At 41.7% G+C, this 22,596-nt stretch overlaps 1 protein-coding gene across 2 annotated transcripts in view; it reads right to left on the bottom strand.

The window, feature by feature from the left end:
* Positions 1–1,074: 1,074 nt before the first annotated feature.
* The window catches only part of DHX58 (DExH-box helicase 58), a 39,446-nt gene continuing 17,924 nt past the window's right edge, over positions 1,075–22,596 (bottom strand). Inside the window, exons 7-13 of one of the 2 annotated variants that reach the window (XM_033919185.1) lie at positions 19,529–19,720; positions 19,070–19,326; positions 16,744–16,893; positions 12,021–12,182; positions 10,774–10,964; positions 5,724–5,814; positions 1,075–3,385 (exon numbers count right to left, since the gene is read on the bottom strand). In XM_033919185.1, coding sequence (XP_033775076.1) covers positions 3,203–3,385; positions 5,724–5,814; positions 10,774–10,964; positions 12,021–12,182; positions 16,744–16,893; positions 19,070–19,326; positions 19,529–19,720 — 1,226 coding nt within the window. In that variant the 3' untranslated portion in view covers positions 1,075–3,202. The remainder of the gene's footprint in view (positions 3,386–5,723; positions 5,815–10,773; positions 10,965–12,020; positions 12,183–16,743; positions 16,894–19,069; positions 19,327–19,528; positions 19,721–22,596) is intronic. The other variant, XM_033919186.1, reaches the window with a different exon arrangement.

Raw genomic sequence — 22,596 nt, forward strand, 5'->3', positions numbered from 1 at the left:
AGTCTCGTACTGCTCCCAGAGCAAAATTCCTGTTCATTTGTAATTGATATCATTGGTAGAATTAAAATGCAGGCAAATGGTTGGGATGAGGAATTTTTTTCACAGTAAACCTTCTCTTGGACAGCTTCCAACCTGAAAGCAATCACAAGCTGAACTTTTTTTTTCTCTATTAGAAAACCTGATTGCCTGACAGTAAACGGCATATTTTCACATTTTATTATATAGCAAAACATTTTTTTTTCCTTGTAGCCTGATACTTGCTATAAAATTAAGTCACTGGTGCCCCCTTGTGGTGCAGGATGAGTGAAATTCATCATTGTTACTGTTACAGCCCAAAATGTCCTACAACATCTCAAGGACATTCCACCCCCCCCCTTTAAAAGGGCTGTAAGAACTTAAGAACATAAGAATTGCTGCTGCTGTGTCAGACCAGTGGTCCATCGTGCTCAGCAGTCTGCTCACATGGCGGCCCTCTGGTCAAAGACCAGCGCCCTAACTGAGACTAGCCCTACCTGCGTACGTTCTGGTTCAGCAGGAACTTGTCTAACTTTGTCTTGAATCCCTGGAGGGTATTTTCCCCTATGACAGACTCCGGAAAAGCGTTCCAGTTTTTTACCACTCTGAGTGAAGAAGAACTTCCTTACATTCATACATAATCTATCCCCTTTCAATTTTAGAGTGCTCTCTCATTCTTCCTACCTTGGAGAGAGTGAACAACCTGCCCTTATCTACTAAGTCTATTCCCTTCAGTACCTTGAATGTTTTGATCATGTCCCCTCTCAATCTCCTCTGTTCGAGGGAGAAGAGGCCCAGTTTCTCTATTCTTTCGCTGTATAGCTGCTCCTCCAACCCTTTAACCATCTTAGTCGCTCTTCTCTGGACCCTTTCGAGTAGTACCGTGTCTTTCTTCATGTACAGCAACCAGTGCTGTACGCAGTACTCCAGGTGAGGGTGCACCATGGCCCAGTACAGCAGCATGATAACCTTCTCCGATCTGTGATAACCTTCCTAATAGATCCCAGCATAGGTTGTCACTGATATGTGGTAGTAAATCACTCAACTCAGCATTAAAAAAAGGGCCTGTTTTTATTCAGGGCCTTTAGATAGAAACACTCTATACAATTCATAACAGTAGAAAACATAAGTCTAGAATTTATTTAAAAGTCCTCTCACAGCACATCTTCTGGACTTGTACAAGTTGTATCTCTTACTTGATCAAGAGTGCATGTAATCATGTGGTCTTTGTGTATAACAGCAGGGCTGCCAACTTACCAGGACCCTTAAAGGAAATTTGCCAGCATAGTTGGAAAATAGAATTATTTCACCAGTGTCCCATAATATAGGCAGTGGCAAGGTTAGGCCACTGGGTAGGGTTACCAGATTTTAGGCCTGTCATAACCGAACACGTAGCCCTGCACCAGGCTCGCCCAGTTCCATCCAGCCCCGCCCCGCCCCGAACCTCTCCTTGGGCATCCAAGCATGTGGTGTGATGTCACTGCGTTCTATCCGCGCAGGTGCCCCCCAGACACGGCTCCAAGCTTGAAGCTTTTCAAAACCTGGACAAAGTACCGGGCTTTGAAAAGCTGTCTGGAGAGTCCTCTAAAAAGAGGACACGTCCGGGTGAATATGGACTTCTGGTATCCCTACCTCTGGGGCCAAGGCCCGATCACCCTTTTGCTCCAAAAGAAATAAGAAATTAGGCCTAGATTCACCAATTTGGATCGTTGTTGGGCGATTCTTGGCCGAGTTTTGCCGAGCGCCCAATTCACAACAGATTCTGCATGCAAATGATCTGATCGGATGCACGCCCTACAGTGATCCCACGGATCGTGCGCAGATTATCCTTGTTACAATTTGCGCATGCGCTTGCTCTTCGCACAAGCGAGCTCAAAATAAAGGGGGAGGGGTGGCTGCAGTTTACTTGCTGGCCCTACAAATGGACATTTTAAAAGGAATGATTTCAATTTTTGTGCAGCCAGATTATAGAACAGAACTCGCTTTAAACCCGTGGGTTAAAACCACAGACTCGCACTGCACTTTTTGCATAATATATAAAAAGGAAATTCGTATGCATATGTATAGATATTTTACAGTTTTATATGGGGTTGTAACCTCGATACTGAGATTTCAGGGCGGAAGAGAGCAGGAGAGTCGGCAAGGACAGTAAGCGACTGAATCTAGGCCTTAGTGAACTAGAGCAGGTTATTTTGTTTGACCTCACCAAGCACAAAGTTCTGCTGCCTCTGACTCATCATAACTCTTTTTTCCAGAAACAGAGAATACTCCATCTTCAGCCCCAGTTGATCTGGAGAACAGAAAGCAGTCTAGGGAAGTGAATCAAGATTCTTTCAATAGAAATAAAACCTGGATGTATCAATCTGTCCTCCTTTTCCTGAAATCATATGGTGACCCTAATTTCTGCATGGTAGTGAACATGGCTGGCCCCCTTATGTCACTTCATACTTTAGGCCAGGGGTGTCAAACTCAATCATATTAAGGGGCCGAAATCCAAAACACAGGCTAAGTCGCAGGCCAAACCCCGCCCAATCTGCGCCCAAGACCCCTTGTGCGTCCTGCACTTGAACCGGAAGCCTTCTCTCTGACTTCATGTCAGAGGCAATGCTTCTGGATGAGGTGTGGGACGTGCGAGGAGCCGCTGTACGTAGCTCCGTGCACACTACGGCCATGAGGAGTAGGGCGCAGGCCACAAGGTAACACTGGGGGCATCGGACCGCGGGCTGCATAATGGGACGGATTTGGCCTGTGGGCCTTGAGTTTGCCACCTGTGCTTTAGGCCTTGGAAACTGTCAAGAACTGTTTGTTTCTTCCCCAGTACCACTTTAATATCCTGGGGCCTGCCAATATCAGTCAGAACTTCCTTCTTCCCCTCCCTTCTATCCCCCCTCCCCAACCAGCTTCGGCTTCTTTCTCAACCCCCTACTCCCGGCCCGACAGATATAGCAAAGGGTTAACCACTGACATAGAATCCAGGAAAGATTTTTATGACAGGTTCTTTCATTATCAAGAAAAAAAAAGTCTTCCTGGTAGTGAAAGAACATGAAACCAGTGGACTATCCATCTGACTTGATCACAGTGCCACTGGAGATTGCCTCTCCATTTCTTGTTTCAGATATATTTACATCTTGATATCCTGTCTATTGAAAGGTCATCTCATGGTAAGAGAGTAAAGCCCACAAAGTTATTAAATTTCCAAGTCGGGAAATTGTGCAGTACAGTACTCTACGTAGTTAAACTCCTCGGTGGGAAAAGGGACATCTTTCCACTTCTTGTAGGTTCTTTTCCCCTGTGGGGTCTCCACCACAAAATACTTGACTGCAATGTTTGGAAGAGGGACAGCCTTGTAAATCATTTCCATGCCCCATATCTGCAAAGGACAAGAGAAAAGAAAACTAAAGACGAGCGATACCGGCATTCATGAAGTGACTTGCTTCGGAGCTACAGCTAATATTTATTAACGCCAGTACAGCGTATTCCCTTTTGTTTTTGGTGACAGGACTAAAGCGCGCCGGAAAATCACGTGTGGACAAAACGCTAGACAAATGTGCGCAGGACAATAGCGCACCAGATTAAAAGGTAAATTTAAAGCGCTCTGAGGGGGTGTTGCCACTGCCCCCCCCCCACTTAGAGGAAACTGTAATTTTGCACTAAAATACTAAGAAAAATTATACTTTCCTCTCTAATGGGAGGTTTCCTCCCCCCAAACACTTCTAAGTAAAATTGGGGGGTTTCCCCTGACACCCTCCCTCAGAGAGCTTTAAAGTTACCTTTTAATCCAGCGCACTGACATCCGCACATTTGTCTTAGTGTTTTTCTCCTTGCATGATTGTCCCGCGCGCTTTATGAACCTTTTTAGGTACTGATTTATAATAATAACAATTTATTCTTATATACCACCAAACCATTAGTTCAAGGCGGTTTACAGCAAGAAAAAACTGCACAAACAGTGAATTACTTACATTAGAATATCAAAATTTCTCAGAAAATACAAAATGGCAATTAAGTCACATATTTATCAAACAGATAAGTTTTAAGAATTTTTCTAAATAAATAATAAGACTGAGCTTGGGGAATAAGCGTATTCCAACATGAATTCATTGCACTAGCCTGAAATGCAAACGAGTTTCCTAGGAATCTCTTCTAACGACATGTTTTTACTGATGGAAACATAAACCAGTAAGTTTTTTGTGTGAAGAAAGGGAGGTTGGAGTCAATCTTGGCTGGTTAAGTGCCAATATTTAGCACTTATCCGGCAAGGGATAACTGCTTACATGGCACAACATGGCACCAATGGGAGTTCGTGGTCGCATTTGAGGGCATCTGTGCATGCTCGGATGCAACGTGATGACATCACACACATGAGAATGATGTCATTGTTCCGCATCCACACATGTGCAGATGCCCTCCAGACACAGCCCCAAAGAGACAAGGTTTGTATGGGGCCAGGGTGGAATGGAGTGAGGTACACGTCCTCTTTTTTGATGCAGAAATCTGTTAACCTTAGGCCTGAATGCATGTCTCTCCTCTAAAATACTCCTCCTCACTTTTAAAACATAAAACTCTAACCAACCGGCGTTCATAGATAAACTTTTGATCCCTTATTCATCATCAAGGACCCTTCGATCAAATAATCAAAATCTACTCTCCATACCATCAATACGGGAACTATTTTATGATACTACTCGCAAATCCATCTTTTCAGTTACCGCCCCTCTCTGTGGAATGCCCTCCCATAAGACGTTCGATTAGAGAACTCGCTTGAAAAATTTAAAGCCAAACTTAAAACCTTCCTTTTTAAAGACGCCTTTATTCTTTAGTATTAGCTTCAGCCTCTTAATTCCTTGATTCATGTGAAGCTTTGAAACATCTAACACTTCTTTTGAAATGATTCCCCTCCTAATGTTTTTGCCACTCCCCATTTACCGTCCTTTTTTATTAATTTTACTTCGATGTATTTTAAACAACCTTTCTCTCCCTTACTTTCCTTCCATTTCATGTACGTTAATACAAATAAGTCTAGTATTTTTAATATTTGATAAAATATTGCTTTTATTTACCTATTTTAATTGTCCCTTACAATCTTTTTATATTGTACACCGTCTAGACACTTGTTTTGATAGACGGTATATCAAAAATAAAGAAACTTGAAACATGATGTGACTAGGCATGTCTGCACTCCTGGGTAGGGAGTTTGGAAGTACAGCCAAACCTTGGTTTGCAAGCACAATCCGTTCCAAAACCATGCTTGTAATCCAAAGCACTTGTACATCAAAGCGAATTTGCCCATAAGAAATAACGGAAACTCAGACGATTCGTTCCACAACCCAAAAACATTAATACAAATTACTGTACATACTTGACCTCGCTCATTTAGAACAGTCACTACACTCCTGCAGCGTCAGAGAGAGAAGAACAATCGGCTCAGTTGTGATTATGTGACGCGTGTATACTGTATGTACTCGTACTGTAAGACTTTGACACTGCGGGAGTGTAGTGATTGTTCTAAACGAGCAGACAGAGAAGAACCATCGGCTCAGTTGTGGTGTGTGTATACTGTATATACTTGTATTGCAAGACTTTGCTTGTATATCAAGTTAAAATTGAATCAAATGTTTTGCTTGTCTTGCAATCCAAGGTTTTACTGTACTGAAGGAGGGAGACTGGTCATGTCTCCCTCTGTAGGTTTTATATTATTTGGAACTCACCTGGCCACATTTACAGCTTATTTGTCCTCCTGGTATCCAATCTTCCATCTTCTTTGGAATCACTATAGGTGCAGACACTTTGTAGTAAGTTCTTCCAGAAATAATAAAGCAGAAATGATTAGCAGCTGTAGAGATTATAAGATCTCATTTAAAAACTGATGTTCAAAACAGTCTGATTTTCATTTAAAAGAAAGTCCAAGCATTTCCATGACAGACATAAAAATGTAAGAAACCCCCTCTTCCCTCTAAGAACATAAGAATTGCCATACTGGACAGACCGAAGGTCCATCAAGCCCAGTACCTGGCAGAAACCCAAAGAGTAGCAACATTCCAGAGCTCAGAGTGTGATGTCATAATGCCTCATTCCACCAATGCCTATGTGACAACCTCATCAGTGATGTCACAATGGATTGGTTTGTCCTTTACTTGGCTCACCTAAGAACATAAGACCACAAGCGTTGCTATACTGGGACAGACCGAAGGTCCATCAAGCCCAGGATCCTGTTTCCATCAGTGGCCAACCCAGGTCCCAAGTACCTAGCTAGATCCCAACACATAAGCTGCTGTCCAATCATCTGTCATCTTAAGATATTAAACAGAGGACTAGCCTGGTGTCTGGAGCAGCTGGTTAAGAACCAGGGAAGCCAGGTTCAATCCTGATTTTTCATCCCATGAGCATCCCAACTTCACCATCCATTGTTTCAGTTTCTTATTTTTTTATTTTATTTTGCCCTTTAGTTTTACATTACATTATATAAATATTTATGAATTGCTAATATACTCCAATAGGAGTTCAATGTGATTTCCAAATTAAGAAGAGGCTGGTCATCTCCAGGAATTACAATCTTGCATTAAAATCAAAACATTACAACATAACCCACCCCACCACCTCTTTTCTCAAGCTGCGCTGCTGGATAGTGCGAGCTAAATGCCTTTCCGCGCATTCTATTCCTAGGGGCGGCTCTGGCACGGCTTGAGAAAAGAGGGGGATGGGGGAATAGTAAATCTGCTTATTTGTTAGAGTGAACGAGAAAAGGATATCTTGCCGACAAATAGGTTTTAAAGTTTTACCAGGAAACTGTCATGTCAGTTAATCATTTATGTCCACCACCCCTACCAACAAAAAAATTTTTTAATCTATTTGATTTAATTACATTTAATATCCCATAATTATTATAATCACTCAGTTTATTAAATTTACTATTGTTATAAACGCTAATCTTAAATACTTTTGAAATGTGAAATGGTAAAAATGTACTGTTCAAAAGCCAAGGAGTAGCAACATTCCCTGCTACTGATCCATGGCAAGCAGTGGCTTCCCCCATGTCTTTCTTAATAACAGACTTATAAGGTTGTTGCCCTTATAATTGTAATATTAGAGATATGGCAGCAGGTTTGGTCCATATAGACCTGTAGAATGAAGACCGCCTATTGAAGCCCTAGTCTGTTCGTGCTTAGAAAAGCCATACAGAAAACAAAGTGGAGCAAAGGATTTGGTTGATCACAAATTTATTCAACAAAGGTGTAAACAATCCCAAGTAGAGTGCGATATAATCGAGGAGAGGCCCAACATAGTCCGTGTTTCCGCACTTTATGCCTTCCTCAGGATCCTTCTTAAAATACCCATAAAATATACTCAGTTGGTATAAGAGAACTCAAACAATAACTCAAGGTAAGTTTATTCAGGAGCGGTACGAGATATTTCATAGATATTTCTCTGCTCCCAGAAGGCTTACAATCTATAGGGCCCTTTTACCAAACTGCGGTAAAAAGTGGGATTAATGCATCCTTACATGGATCATTCCCACGTGCTAAGGACATTTTTCCTGCACGGGTAAAATGGCCACTTTTTCTATTTCTTTTGAAATTAATGACCATATGTTAATTTTCCCATTAGTACTTGACCATTAGCGCATGAATACTGACCGCCATCTAGGTCCCTGGCGGCTAGCAGTGCATAGTGACGTCAAAGCCCGGAACAACATAACATAACACCAAATTTCAAGACTGCATAACCATAGTAACATAGTAGATGACGGCAGATAAAGACCCGAATGGTCCATCCAGTCTGCCCAACCTAATTCAATTTAAATTTTTTTAAAATTTTTTCTTCTTAGCTATTTCTGGGCAAGAATCCAAAGCCCTACCAACTGCCAAAATCTCCGTCAAATCTCACTCCAGCCCATCTACACCCTCCCAGCCATTGAAGCCCTCCCCAGCCCATCCTCCACCAAATGGCCATAAACAGACACAGACCGTGCAAGTCTGCCCAGTACTGGCCTTAGTTCAATTTTTAATATTATTTTCTGATGCAGTTTACAAAACTTTATCAAAAAGGTACAATAAAAAATATTAGATCAGAAGTTTTAGCAAGAAGAAAATTTTCAGCTATGTTCTGAATTATTTGTAAGAAATGTTGAAAAAAGAAAAGTTTTCAGTTGATTTCTAAATTGTTCATAAGAAGGTGTGGTTGGGGTGACGCTGGCTTCGGCATCACCATGCGCCGCTGGTCGTGATTCTGAAAGGACCCTGGGTGCTGGAAATGTAGGCCTGTAAGACCCTGGCCTAGGGTCCTTGGGAACTGCATTTCTGGAAGCAGCGCCTGGCAGTGATTGACACGTGGCAGGCATCACTTACAGAATCAGGGCCTAAGTGATTGAGCACACGCTGATTAGCACACGCTAAAAGCCAAGATGCTCATTATATTCCTTTTATCTAAATCACTTAGTGCCCGTTGATTAATTCTCCCCTAAGTGCTAATATTCACTGTGAAATGACTGCTGAATATTAACGGTTATCGGATAACAGATAGCTGGCTATGTCGTGCAACTTAGCTGGGTATATGCGAAATTCAGGCCCTGGCCAGCTATGTCGAGTTGCCAAACTGGACCACTTAAATAGCTGGCTTAGTCTCTCTTCATCTACAGATGATCATGCAAAGAAGAGTTCCTTTGCGGGCGGATGTCCTGCTTTTCTTTCTCAATTCTCTTCTTTGGGATTATCTAAGGGTAGCTCATTGTTGCTGCAAAAAGCTTCTTTGTTGACTAGAAAATGCATACTTTTACTATGGCGGCAAGAAGAGGTGCCTACCGTTACCATGTGGAAAAATGAAATGTTTACCTTGTTAAAAGTATGAATATTTGGATATTAAGAATTGTGGTCCTGGCCGTTGGAGAAAATGCCGGGCCATTTCGGCTCCAGTTTGGGATAGCTTGTCCCACGGCGCCCAAAATGCTTTTTGGAATTTTTGACACTGGAGTGCTTGGGGATGGGGTGGGTGGGTGGGTGGGAATGGGGTGGAGGGTGGATATTGCTCTGTTTTATTGTTGGGTTCACTTAATAATAATAATAATTTTATTTTTATATACCGACAAAGCCATAGTAGTTCGAGGCGGTTTACAATAAGAAGAGCTGGACAGTCAACAAAAAAAAAATAACAATGAAGTCTATGAATACATGAATATTTAGAAGTAAAACTGTAGATAACAGAAAGAAATATGAAAGGAGAATTCAAAGGAGACCAATGATAGCGTGCATTAAGGCTGTATTGACAAGACTAGTTCTAACATCATTAACAGCTGCAGGCACTTGAGGTATCCCTTCTCCACCAGAATGAATGTTGAATAAAACGTTGTAAGATCAATAACTAAAGGAAGGAATACTTTCAAGCATAGTTCATCTACTTTTTGATAGAGTAAACTAAACAGTTGACCATATAAGCTCATAAACTAATACCAGCTCCTGTTCATGAACCTGGTTCCCACCCCTCTGCATAGCGAGGGTGATTTCCAAAGCCATTGGCACACGTATCTGAACTGATCTGAAGTGTCTTCTTCATAATAGATGTCTAATAGTGGGAGTCCTTGCTCTGTTTCACTGCAGGCTCTATTCTAGGAATGCACATTTCATTACCTTTAATGGATTTACCTTAAAGCTTTTCGTTGGTAACTCAGTGGGAATGACATTTGGTCAATAAAACTTGGCTTGGCCATCTAAGCATGAGCTGCTGAACTGTGCTCCCGGATATTCAATATTGCATTGCATATCCAGGATCAAAGTGGGAGAAGTAGCTGGGCTGCCTCCCACAACCTGAATATCAGGCCCTTGGTCTTTATCTGCCATCATTTTCCATGTTTTTATGTTTCAAGGCATGCAGAAATGCGCTACACGGGCAGCCCAGGCTTTGTATGCCACTGAAAGTACGGGAGTACCATATGTTCCATGTGCATAGGGCCCATGTGGTTTTGTGCAGGAGAATCACCCTTAGGGCAAAGAGGCTGTTAGAGCAAATGATGTTGGTTGAAATGTGCCTTATCACTTGAAATCGCTGATTTTGCCTTCTGATTTTCGGACTATTGTACAAGGGATGGTTCTATCTAGGTTAGATTATCGTAACGCTCTCTACCTTGGAATTTGAAAAACAAGAGAGAGAGCGTTGCGACTGGTACAACATGCCACAGCTAGGTTAGTAATGGGAGTACACAGGATGGCACATATTACATCAATTCTGAAGCAATTATATTGGTTACCGGTTGTATTTTGGGTGCAACATAAAGATGTTCCAGTGGTCCATCAAACTATTTATCATCAAGCACCATGGTATTTTCGACAAGTTGTGGCACTCTATAAGCCCAAATAGATCTTTATGATCCGAAAATCAAACGCTATTAATTCCAACAGCACAGGAAGGTTGTGCAGATACTTTCTGTATTGCTGGTGTTATAATGCGGAATGCTCTGGTGGGCCAATTGCGGCTGCGTGAAAACCGGTTTCAATTTAAGAAACAGTTGAAAACTCAGCTTTTTGTTACTGCAATTTTGTGATTTATTAATTGGCATTTGAAGAAAAAAAAAATCTGCTTAACCATGTCTGCTATTGTATTCTTGCGATTTTATCAGTTGACATTTGCAGAGAAGAAATTGTTCAATTATGTAGATTTTGCGATATGGTTTGTTTCTATCTTATGCATGCTTTAATTGTTGTAAACCACTTAGTTTTTTTTGTAAACGGTATAAAAAAATTTTAAATCAATCAATCTCTGAGCACTCACTTGAAATTTGAATTGATGTTGACGTGATGTGTTTTCTCAATCGTCCTCAAGTCGCTGCCATGACACACAGCCACGTTGCAGTTTCTGCAAAACAGCAACACATCTTCGGCGCGATACATCTGCTTCCTGCGTTCCTGCTGGGCCTCTTTCCCTTTCCGAGAGATGATGGATTCCAGCTGTAGTTCGAAGATCTACATCACAAGACACAAGCTATGGTCAAGTTTAGAAGTTGTGCGATTTCCCAGCTCTTCTCAGATCAAAGCCATTTATAAGACTCACAAAAGCAGATGTCTCACTGTAGTTGACCGCCCCGATATCCAGCGCTATTTAACCGGCCAGGATGTGCTAATATCGAGCGCAAGATGGCCACTGAATATTTGCGCAGAGCAGCTAGCGGAGGGCTGGTTGTGTCGTATGATTTAGCTGGCTATCGGCAACATTAAAAGCACGAGTGGGTTACGTTTAGCGGCCAAACAGTGCCGTGTAAATAGCTGGTCTATTTTGGCCTGCTATAAACTTAGCCAGGCAGTGCTGAATAGTTTCAGTTTCGGTACGCCGACACGTTCTTCAGCAAGACAACGAGAATAACGCGCACGTTGTCCCCTGAGGAAGGCAACTTAGTTGGCCGAAACCCGGATCCTGGTTGTGACTTTCCTAGGATCCCTTTCCTCTGGGACTCCAAATGGTCTTTTTATAGACTTAGGACTTTTATACTGTTTATACACCTTGTGGTTTGAATAAATGTAACTTATCAGTTGGTTCTTCTGTTAGACTGTTGTCGAGGCTAGTTTCCTTTTTTCTCTTATCCCTTATATTGAACAGTACATTTTTACCCTACTGTATATGTTCCTTCCTTTTCCCCTTTCCTGTACCCTAGACTTTATTATAATCAATCCATTTCTCTTTTCCTCATGTGTCAGAGATCTTTGTAGTATTTGTATTACTACTATTAATTATTTCTGTAGCGCTAACAAACATATGCAGCGCTGTACAGAGTCACGAAGAAGACAGTCCCTTCTCCAAAGAGCTTACTATCTAAACAGACAAGAATGGTTTACTGTCTTTGTTTTGTTCTCCACCCCACCCTTCATATTTTTATGATATTATAAACCACTTAGATTTTAACCCTGGTGCTATACAGTGTGTATGTGGCATTATCAAATAAATTGAACTTGAACTGAGCTCCCCCACACATCCCAATGCCTATGATTGGAATGAGTGTGGAGGTGGCTGCGTCATGGTGATACCTTCTGCCGGTACTCTGCCTCTGGCATCTTCTGCACCTCCTCAATGGCTCTTTTCATCAGCTCCTCCAGAGTCTCGTTGGTGTACTCTCGACGGACCTCTTTGCTGCCCGATTTAGCCAAGACAGAGTACACACTGTTTGCAGCACGGGCTCGGCCCCTGGCCTGGATAAATGAGTCGGTCAGAATAGGGTTATTCTTTGCAGATGTAATGATGTTCTGTCCTATACTTAGCTCCATCCTCTGAAGCTTCATCTCTTCACCGATAATCTTACGATAATGAGGTGATAGAAATAATGTGCTCTTTTCTAAGCATGAAGAAAACCAAACGAGAAGATCAATATATTCTACAAAAATGCAAAAGCCAAACAGGAAACAAAGCGGCAGAGGGGCAAGAAACCAGTTCAGGAAGGAGGAAGAAGATTGTTTGAGTTCTCTTATACCAACTGAGTATATTTTATGGGTATTTTAAGAAGGATCCTGAGGAAGGCATAAAGTGCGGAAACACGGACTATGTTGGGCCTCTCCTCGATTATATCGCACTCTACTTGGGATTGTTTACACCTTTGTTGAATAAATTTGTGATCAACCAAATCCTTTGCTCCACTTTGTTTTCTGTATGGCTTTTCTAAGCACGAACAGACTAGGGCTTCAATAGGCGGTCTTCATTCTACAGGTCTATATGGACCAAACCTGCTGCCATATCTCTAATATTACAAATATAAGAAGGGCAACAACCTTATAGTCTGTTATTGAGAAAGACATGGGGGAAGCCACTGCTTGCCATGGATCAGTAGCATGGAATGTTGCTACTCTGGGGATTCCACATGGAATGTTGCTACTCCTTGGCTTTTGAACAGTACATTTTTACCATTTCACATTTCAAAAGTACTTAAGATTAGCGTTTATAACAATAGTAAATTTAATAAACTGAGTGATTATAATAATTGGTATAGGGTATTAAATGTAATTATATCAAATAGATTAAAAAAAATTTTTGTTGGTAGGGGGTGGTGGACATAAATGATTACAGCAATATACAAGACAGGAACTTGGAATGGTATATTTCATAAGAGGTTCCAAAGAGTGAAGTCTGTATAATTTATGATATGTCCACCACAGTTTCTTTAAATACTCAATAGGGACTATGACTCAATTCCAATTATAATTTGAACATTTATGATGATATTTCTAAAATATTTTGATTTAGATTTGTTATATCAGACGCCATTATGGCCTTTATTTCAGTTATAAATTGTGTTAGAATTGATGATTTAATCATCTCATACATTTATTGAATTATCTTCCCTTTATCTATTTTGTTTACATTTACAGGGTTGATATACGTTTAAGGCCTTTCTATATAATAAACTCCTTGGCTTTTGGCCAGGTACTAGGGACATGGATTGGCCACCATGAGAACAGGCTACTGGGCTTGATGGACCATTGGTCTGACCCAGTAAGGCTATTCTTAAGTTCTTAACCTAGGTTTCCCAAAAAGTTATTAAACAAATAATGGGGAAAACAGTCATTTATGATACCATTACACAAATACGTTCTTCTATAAATATTATATATTATATGAAAAGAGGACATCAGGTAAGATATAAAGGTCATAGGACCTCTTATAGGTCTTAAACCTATTTCAAATCCAGACCTCTATATGGACTCCTTTAATGAAGCTGCATTAGGCTTTTTGATTGCCGATCGCGGTGGTGTTAGCTGCAGCTGGCGATAAAAAAGCCTGATGCAGCTTTGTAAAACGGGGGTGGGGGGGAGGAGGGAGGGGGTTAAGTTGTTAATCGTTTGTCCTCTGTTGAACCCTAGTGAAGACCATTTTCCAAACAGTAATTTCAAGCCACTTTTTATGAAACATTTTTTTAAAATAAACTTTTTATAGAGTTACATTTTACATGCTTTGGAGAGTATATTAGCAAGCATTCTATATAGAAGTCTGGAAATAGGGTTAAGATCTATTAAGAGATCTATTAAGATGTCTTATCATCATATAATATGAAATATTTATAGAGGAACACACTGTATTTGTGGAGTGGTATCACAGATGACTCTTTTTCTGCTATTAACATACTGTAGCCAGGTGAAACGCAACAGAAAGATGAGGATTGCATCATGCGCATTTGAACAGAGCCACAAGTTCTGGGGGCGCACAAAAAACGGGGTGCGAACAGGTCATGTTCTTGTTAGGTGCCATTGACTCATGCCTGAGTCCTGGTGACTTGATGAACAGGTCTTAATGCCTACAAAATCTCAAACAACCATTAGCATTTGAATTCGCTTTGGGGTCAATTTTCCAGCAGTTTCTAAGTGGCCCCAAATAACCAGTACATTTTAACCTGGAATATTCATCTGAACATAACCAGATAGGTTTTCGACTGGAAATACAGCTAATTTATTTATTTATATTATTTATAACCTATACAATTTTAATATCCTCGATGGGGAACAGTTAAAATCATATATAATCAGCTTTATATGGCTAATTGAAGACCAACTCTGTACAGCTGAGTTCCCTGGCCAAATTTGGACTGGTTAAGTTTGATTAGCCACTTAAGTCAAAAACCCCACAATCTCCCCCTTCCTTTCCTCCTAACCTTCTCCTGTTGGCTATGCGTTTATGGCACTAAATATTAGCCAAGCCCAGGAGGAGGTGGCCTAAGGTGCCTGGGCCAATCAGAGCCTTAGGTATTTCCCTAGTGCATCTTGGGATGCACTGACAAGGGGAAGGCTGCCATTTTGAAGAGGCAGGCCTACTGGCCAGAGGTAGTAGGCATCCCTTCTGCTGGACTTCGTCTTAAAAGATATGAGGGGGGGTCTGTCAGGGAGTTGTCAGGGGGAGGTTGTTGAGAGGCAGAACCTCGGCAATAGGAGGGATAGGCATCCCTCTTGCCGTCCTTCAATTTACAGGTGTGGGGTGTTGGAGGCAAAGATGCTAGCAGCAGGAGGGAGTGGGTATCCCTCCTGCCGTCCTTCAATTTAAAGGTGTGGTGGGGCAGTAGAAGCCGGCAATGGGGGGACATTGAATGGCCCTGGTGGGGATTGGTGGGAGGGAGGGAGAGAGGAATCTGGGGTCCTTTTTAAAAAAAAATTTCTGGGGGGCGGGAAGGTTCTGAGCTGTCAAGCTTTACTTTCCTATCAGTGCTCAGGCACTGACCAGAAAGTAAGGCTATGGCAGTTCGCAAATGAAGCACAACGAGGCTACAGAATTACTTGGTGATGATAGAGAATTTCCCAGAATGCTCATTTAAATATTAATGAGTCAATTTTACTACCATTTTAATATTAATGACTTTGTTCTACATTTGCATAGCAGAGTCGGATTCTGCTAGGAAGCGCAGAAAAGACCACAGTGAGCCGTTCTGAAAACTGGCTGGTAAATTACTGGCACGCTATACGGGCTGGAACCAGTTCAGTATCTATCATTAAGGGCATGAGAATCCAGTCCCTATATCTTTTTGGGGTACTGACCCCCTAGGGTGGACCCTAGCATCCTGTAACTATAATTTAGATTATTCTTCCCAATGTGAATCCCTTTGCATTTGTCCACATTAAATTTCATCTGCCATTTATATTTCCAGTCTTCCGATGTCCTATGGTCTGCTTGCCATTTTTCACAGTCTATATGATTTTAACAACTTTGAACAGTTTAGTGTCATCTGCAAATTTAATCACCTCACTCGTCATTCCAATTTCCAGATCATTTATAAATATATTAAATAGCACCGTTCCTGGTACAGATCCCTGTGGCACTCCACTGTTTATCCTCCTCCATTGAGAAAAATAGCCATTTAACCCTACCCTCTGTTTTCTATCCAATAACCAATTCCTAATCCACAATAAAACTTTGCCTCCTATCCCATGACTCTTTAATTTTCTCAGGAGTTTCTCATTTGGAGCTTTGTCAAAAGCTTTCTGAAAATCTAGATATACTATATCAACCACATGTTTATCACACCTTCACAGAAATGCAACAAATTGGTGAGGCAAGACCTCCCTTGGCTGAGCCCATCTTCTCTCTTATCTTTTTACTCCCCACAAGACTCAGCATCCTTCTTTGTCTCCCTATCTGTCCTCTGTAACACTATTCTTTCCCTTCGTTGCATTCACAGTTCTCTCTCTCACCCCTATTCTATCCAGTATTTCTTTTGTCTTTCTCCCTCTCCTAACTTCCTTCCCCATCCTAGTCCATTATCTCCCCATCTTTTCCCTTTGTTACACTACTGCCTAGTCCATGTCCAATTCCCCTCAGCAAGCATAACTGTTTTCTTCCTTCCTCTAATCCAGTGTCTCCACTTTCCATCCCTGCCCCGCCTACTAGTTCCTGCATCACAACTCCATACTGCTTCCCGCAACGTGCAGCAGTGGTAAGAAAGCAAAGTGAAACTGTTGGGCCTTCCCTCTTGCCTGTACTGCTGCGCACTCTGACAGTTCCAGTCCCGCCCTTAAAAAACAGGAAGTGACTTCAGATGTGGGTAGGACCAGAAATGGCAGAGCATGCAACAGCACCGGCAAGGGGAAAGACCCCATGGCTTCACTTTGATTTATTATTGGTGCTGCACATCATGGGAAGCAAGTGGCAGAGGAGTCCACTGGAATTGGGAAGGCAAGCCATTCTTTTGGGGTGATACTTGCCAACCCTTGCCACTAGGGTGCTTTGCCTTTAGTACGTCACTGAAAGAAGTGAAATTTTAAAGGTCAAATGACATACCTGAACCATAGCAATCTCATTTGTCATCAGGCCATAGCGCACAACAATGTTGCATTCTGGGATGTCCAGCCCCTCCTCTGCTACACTGGTGGAGATGAGGAGGTTGAGCAACCCTTTGCGGAAACTCTTTATTACCTTCAGCTGGTCATTCTAAGAAAGATCAGAAAGAAAAGCAGAGGATATAACTACTGGCAAACTGCATTAAACAGAAGAGCCAAGCTTACATAAACCTCAAAGACTAATAATGCTCCTCTACTGAAATGAACTTGTTCAGCCCGAACTGTGACACTGTCTTGTTCTGCATTCCACCAAGTATAAGTGAGTTGTGACCCTGGTATCCCAGTCTTGTGAACCAATCAATGAAAAGATGCCAGGTTCACAAGGTCAACCAACCTTGATCTTTTGAAGGGTAGCACCAGTATAAATTTGCTATGCTTGCCCCTTGACTTGGTGCTTCTCATCCAGTGGCCATTGGTAAGTAACAGCAGTTCCTTGCTCTTGTCTGTCATTTTGGAAAAACATTATCAGACCAATCAAATACACATAGTAAAGGATGGTAAATAAAAACCTGCATGGTCCCCATCAAGTCTACCCAACAGTCACATTCATTGTCACTTCATGATTGAACCAACAATCCAATGGTATTAACATTTTACTTGCTAAGTTCTAATTTAAGATGTCTTCCCCTCCCTCACCAAGATATACAGCTAAATTATCCAGTGATATTCAGAGCCAGACCATGTCTGTGCACTGCCGCTGAATATCCCTGGATAATTCTGGGCAGCTGAGCCATCTGGAATTTACATGGCCCGGTCAGCCGAGGCCACATGAGTTATGCATTCCCAGCTGGGTTTTCTCTAATATAAAAAAAAGAAATCCCCCTGACCCCCACCTCCCCAAACATACCCCCTGCCCTTCCTCCCCAGGCTGTGGAAGGCCCCCTCAGCTCCCAAACCCACCCTTCTTTCGGCAGCCATTTTGAACAGCCACCACTAGGGTCAGGAGCTAGGTGTCTACGCTCCTGCTCCCTCTTGCCCAGTGCTAGAGTTGCCATCTAAGCACCACTTCTGCCCATCATTAATGAACTACCAGACAAGAAGGACCCGCTGTACTGTAACTCAGCTCAGAGATATAAAACTCCGAAGAGGGGGAGGTTACCCCCTCTTGGGGCAAGAGTTTATCATCCAATCATTGCATAATTGTTAGTAAAAACGGATCCAACTCAAAGGTGTAAGATAGATTGATAACTGTAAAAATGACTCTGAATGGTAATACTTTCAAAAAGAAATTCAAAAAGTAATTGTCATTCTTTGACCGATCACAGTTAATGAACTTATACATGGTGTGACTCTTTAGCAAATCTCAACTCTTAGTTGGCGGGGTCTCCTGAAGCGTCGGGACCCTGATGAGCTGTTTTTTTGCAAATAAGTTAAGTAAGCTTTCACACTTCTAGTGACAACCTGAGCGCAATTACTTTTTTAATTTCTTTTTGAAAGTATTACCATTCAGAGTCATTTTTACAGTTATCAATCTATCTTACACCTTTGAGTTTGATCCGTTTTTACTAACAATTATGCAATGATTGGATGATAAACTCTTGCCCCAAGAGGGGGTAACCTCCCCCTCTTCAGAGTTTTATATCTCTGAGCTGAGTTACAGTACAGCGGGTCCTTCTTGTCTGGTGGTTTAATTTACTAGAGTCAGTCTCTTAAATACCGCTAAGTTTCTTTTCTGACTCCTTTGATAACATTTTCCCTGCTATATTGGAAACATCATTAATGAACGGCTAGCTCTTGATGTGTTAAGTTTTATTCTGGTACTATCTTCTTTTTATTTAGTGATCCTTTGTGTCTCTCCCACACATTTTAGAATTCTGTGATTATTCTCATTCCAGATTGAAGGAGGGGCGGAAGAGGAACCCACTGTACTCGTGGAGAGGAGATTTGTGATTGTTATATGTAAGGTGCCATATTAAGTCTTAAGTATGAATATATGTACACAAAAAAGCGCATGAGTCAGCTTTTCAAAATCTTTGAGGGTGCTAAACCCAGTGGAAATGAAAACTCTCTTGAATACTGGGTGGCCTGATTTTACCCTTTGAAATCAGCACTGCAGGTACCATAATGCATCATGATAGAATTGTCAGAAATCCAGGAGTGGCCTAAAATCTCTCTCCTGTAACTGGATAAATTGGAAGCTCTGACGTCTATAGTTTTGCTTGTCGTACGACTACTAATCCACGTATGCCATACTGTAAAACCAGGGTGTCTTATCCTTTTCCTTATGACACGGGGGCAACTGAAACCGACTCTAATAAAGCATTTACCTGAGTCATGTGCTTGGTTTGGTTGCTGTACCCTGCTCCAGTCAAAATGGCAGCTTTAATTCCTACAGCTTGTAGTATTTCATTGCTTTCAACCCATTTGTGCAGCGCATGGGCGCTTTGACGGGTCTTTGTGAAAACGATTCCTTGCGATTCTGCAGATGTGTCAAACTGTTCTCGAAGGAGCTCCTCCAGCTTGAATAGCTTTGGATTCTCATACTTCACATTCATAGCACTCAGTAGAAGTTCCTTTCTGTTTTCTGATGAGTAACATTCAACATGTTAAAAGTCTTAGCAAAACCCAAGAGCCTATGACAACAGCAATCACTGAGGGAGCTGTGCATCTCAAGAGGGAGGGGAAATTATCTTTATGTTGACATTAGCAAGCTAAATGCTGTTAGTAATACTAATATTATCCCAAGTCTGCATTGAATTTAACTATCTATATGTGTTGCCACTTACCAGCAAAAATTTGAAAAAGAAACTCTTCGGTGAGGTCACCTCTTGTCTTTGCAAACTTCTCCAGTGTGTAGAACTCATCCAAGTAGTTGAAGGCATCAATCATTCGGACTGTATCATGGATGAACAATGTATCATTATACTTGCGGAGATGTAGGGCGCAGATCCGCTTCTTGGTGCAGAACATCACTGCTCCTGGATTTGGCAATGAGAGAAAAGAGCATGATGGAGTAACCATGGCAGTTGAGATCAGGACTGGAAAAATATTGTAAATTCCAACGTGCTACAAGATGGAGGGTTGAGAACCAAGCTCTGCTGATCTCCACATTAATATCGCTCTAAAAATAGGGACTTCCTATTAATATTTGCAAAATTAATGTCACCCTTCTAACCCTACAGCAATCTGAATTCATTTGTAGTGATCATGTTGCAGCCACAACGCAAGATGCCGAGAAATTATCGGGCTCATAATAAAAAAAACAGATGTCCAAAAAGCATCCTATATCGGCAATTAGATTTCCTAATCGTCAGGATGTCCAAGTGCCTATAATCGAAACCGCATTTCTGGATGTCTAGCTAGGTGTCCCAGCCTCTATGTGTCCAGCGCACGAGATGGGTATGGTGGAGGCATGTTATGGGCAGGCTTTGGGCATGCCCAAGGGCGAGTTAGACTTGGATGTCTTGCAGCGATAATCAAATGTTTTGCAAGACACCTTGGATGGAACTTGGACGTTTGAACTAGATGTGTTGTAGAATCGTTTAAGTGCTACAAAGATGCCCACTGCATGCATAAAGGTAAGACACCCCCACATTCCCCCAGTGCTCACTAACCCCCTTCTACCACACACACATGAGAACAAAAAGGTACATAGAACCTGGCTCTTAAACAGCAGCATCTAGTAATGGGGAAGCCTAGTAGAGCTGCACACAGGTGTCTTAAGTAGCCTGGTGAGTGGGCTAGTGAACCATAGTGAACCATTTATGGTAGAAAGTGCCATCTGCAGCTATATGTGCTATTGGAGTGATACACAGGTGGGTATAGTAGGGTTTTTTTTTTTGGGGGGGGGCTCACCATAAATTCTAAGGGGGTTATGGTGAGATATGCATCTGGCACCATTTATTTGAAGTTCACAGCAGTGCCCTCTGTTGGGATGTCTATGTGGCCAGTCCATTACTATGCTGGCCCCCACCCACATCCAAATGGTCTGCATTTGGACATTTTCAACATGGATGTTTTTCTGATCGAAATGGAGTATATAATTAGACGTTCCGGCGGCTTAGACGTCCCAGTAGACAGTTTTCAAAAGATATATATATATTTGGACAGCTAGCAGTTTGCCATTCTGTTCCTCCAACTTTGGACGTCCAGCTGGAAACATCCAAGTTGGACTTAGATATATATATTTTTTTTAAATGCCCCTCCACACGTTCAAGCTAACGATGAAGGACATTCCAAAATTGTGGGGCAATGGTTGATGCAGTCTGCTCATTCGCCCCAGCAGCCAAAGACCCTACCAGATATGGAGGGAGACATATCACGCGACCTTATGGGTGAATTTCGAGAGCTGCCCCATGAAATTAAATCAGACACTAAAGCAGTTCGAGAGGAGCTGGCGGCTCTTTCGGCAGACCTCCAGGGTGAGACTGCAGAACTGGGGCATAGAGTTGAAGATATAGAGACCCACCTTAAGGAGCAACGGGATTCTCTGGACTGACTGCAGACTCGGCTTCAGAAATCCCAGAGCTCTCAACTTGACAAGGTAGAGGATTTGGAAAATCATAGCTGGCGATTTAACTGGCTCAGCAAGACTGCCACCACTTCCTGTTTTTACTTAGGCTGCAGCCATTCCTGATTTTACTGTGACTGGGCTATCCCGGGGGATTCCAGATAATTAACTCATTGAATTAGCAGCTTAATAATATCACCAGACTGGATTCAGCAGTTCCTCAAACAAGCTTGCTTTATTATAACTTAAAACAAAGAAGCAAATTGACTTACAGTTCTGTGGGTCTAAAGAGTTTTTCTGCTCTCTTCTCATAATCCACACTTCAACCAGTGCATCCCAAAGTCTGGGAAACTGGGAGTGTATTTCCACTACTCTCTGATACTGTACTTTAAACTTAACACCACCAGATTAATTAGAAGTTGGCACATTCAATGTGTAAAAACAGGAGAGGGTCCAATCCTGGTCCAATCATGTGCTCTCTAACAATACGAATCTTGGCCTCACACAGAAGCAAAAAGAATGGTGGGCTATGGTCACAGGCTGCAGCCAAGCACTCTGGGAGATTGAGTCCACAGAACACACTCTGTTTACACATCTTAAATTAAGCATTTTAAATACTTATCTTTTACAAGAAACTGCTCACATGAAATGGGGCAGAACAGGCGATCAAACCTCCGCATACGATAAGTCCCTGAAACTCCGGAGTAAAACAATTGCAAAGAAGTGGTGCAACGGGTAGCGAGCATGTTGCTGTCCAGAGAGACCTGGCAGCTTCCTCTGGAATCTATATTTCTCAAAAGAGTTCAATCTTTGAAGAAGCTATGTAAGTTAGGAAAGACTAATACATCTCAATGAGAATCCTTGCATACTGCTCAATTAAGCTTACGAGAATTAGAATTGAAAGGAATTCAAGACAAGTGAGCTTTAACAAGAATACTTCAAATTCAACAATCGGGCCAGCTGTATGCTTGCATGGAAGTTAAAATGTTTGGTACAGCAAAATACTATCTATGCTATTGTAGACATAGGGAGATATAATATATTTCAGAGGATAAGATTCAAAAGATCTTAGTGGAAGTTCATAAGAAATTATATACCCCAGATATAGGCTTGAACCCAAAGCAGGTGGCAATTTTTTTTAAATAAAATAAACCTCAAAACTATAACTAAAATGGAAAATAGATTCTGTCAGCTCTGATAAAGGCAGAGGAGGTTTATAGGGCAATTGGTGATCTTTCAGGCATGAAAGCCCCTGGTCTTGATGGTTTGAGCAACAAATATTTTCATGCTATACTTATGCCACTGCTGGTATGTGCTTTTAATAGTATAGGGGAGGGGACTACT

The sequence above is a fragment of the Geotrypetes seraphini genome, chromosome 13 (assembly GCF_902459505.1).
Source record: "Geotrypetes seraphini chromosome 13, aGeoSer1.1, whole genome shotgun sequence".
NCBI lineage: Eukaryota > Metazoa > Chordata > Amphibia > Gymnophiona > Dermophiidae > Geotrypetes > Geotrypetes seraphini.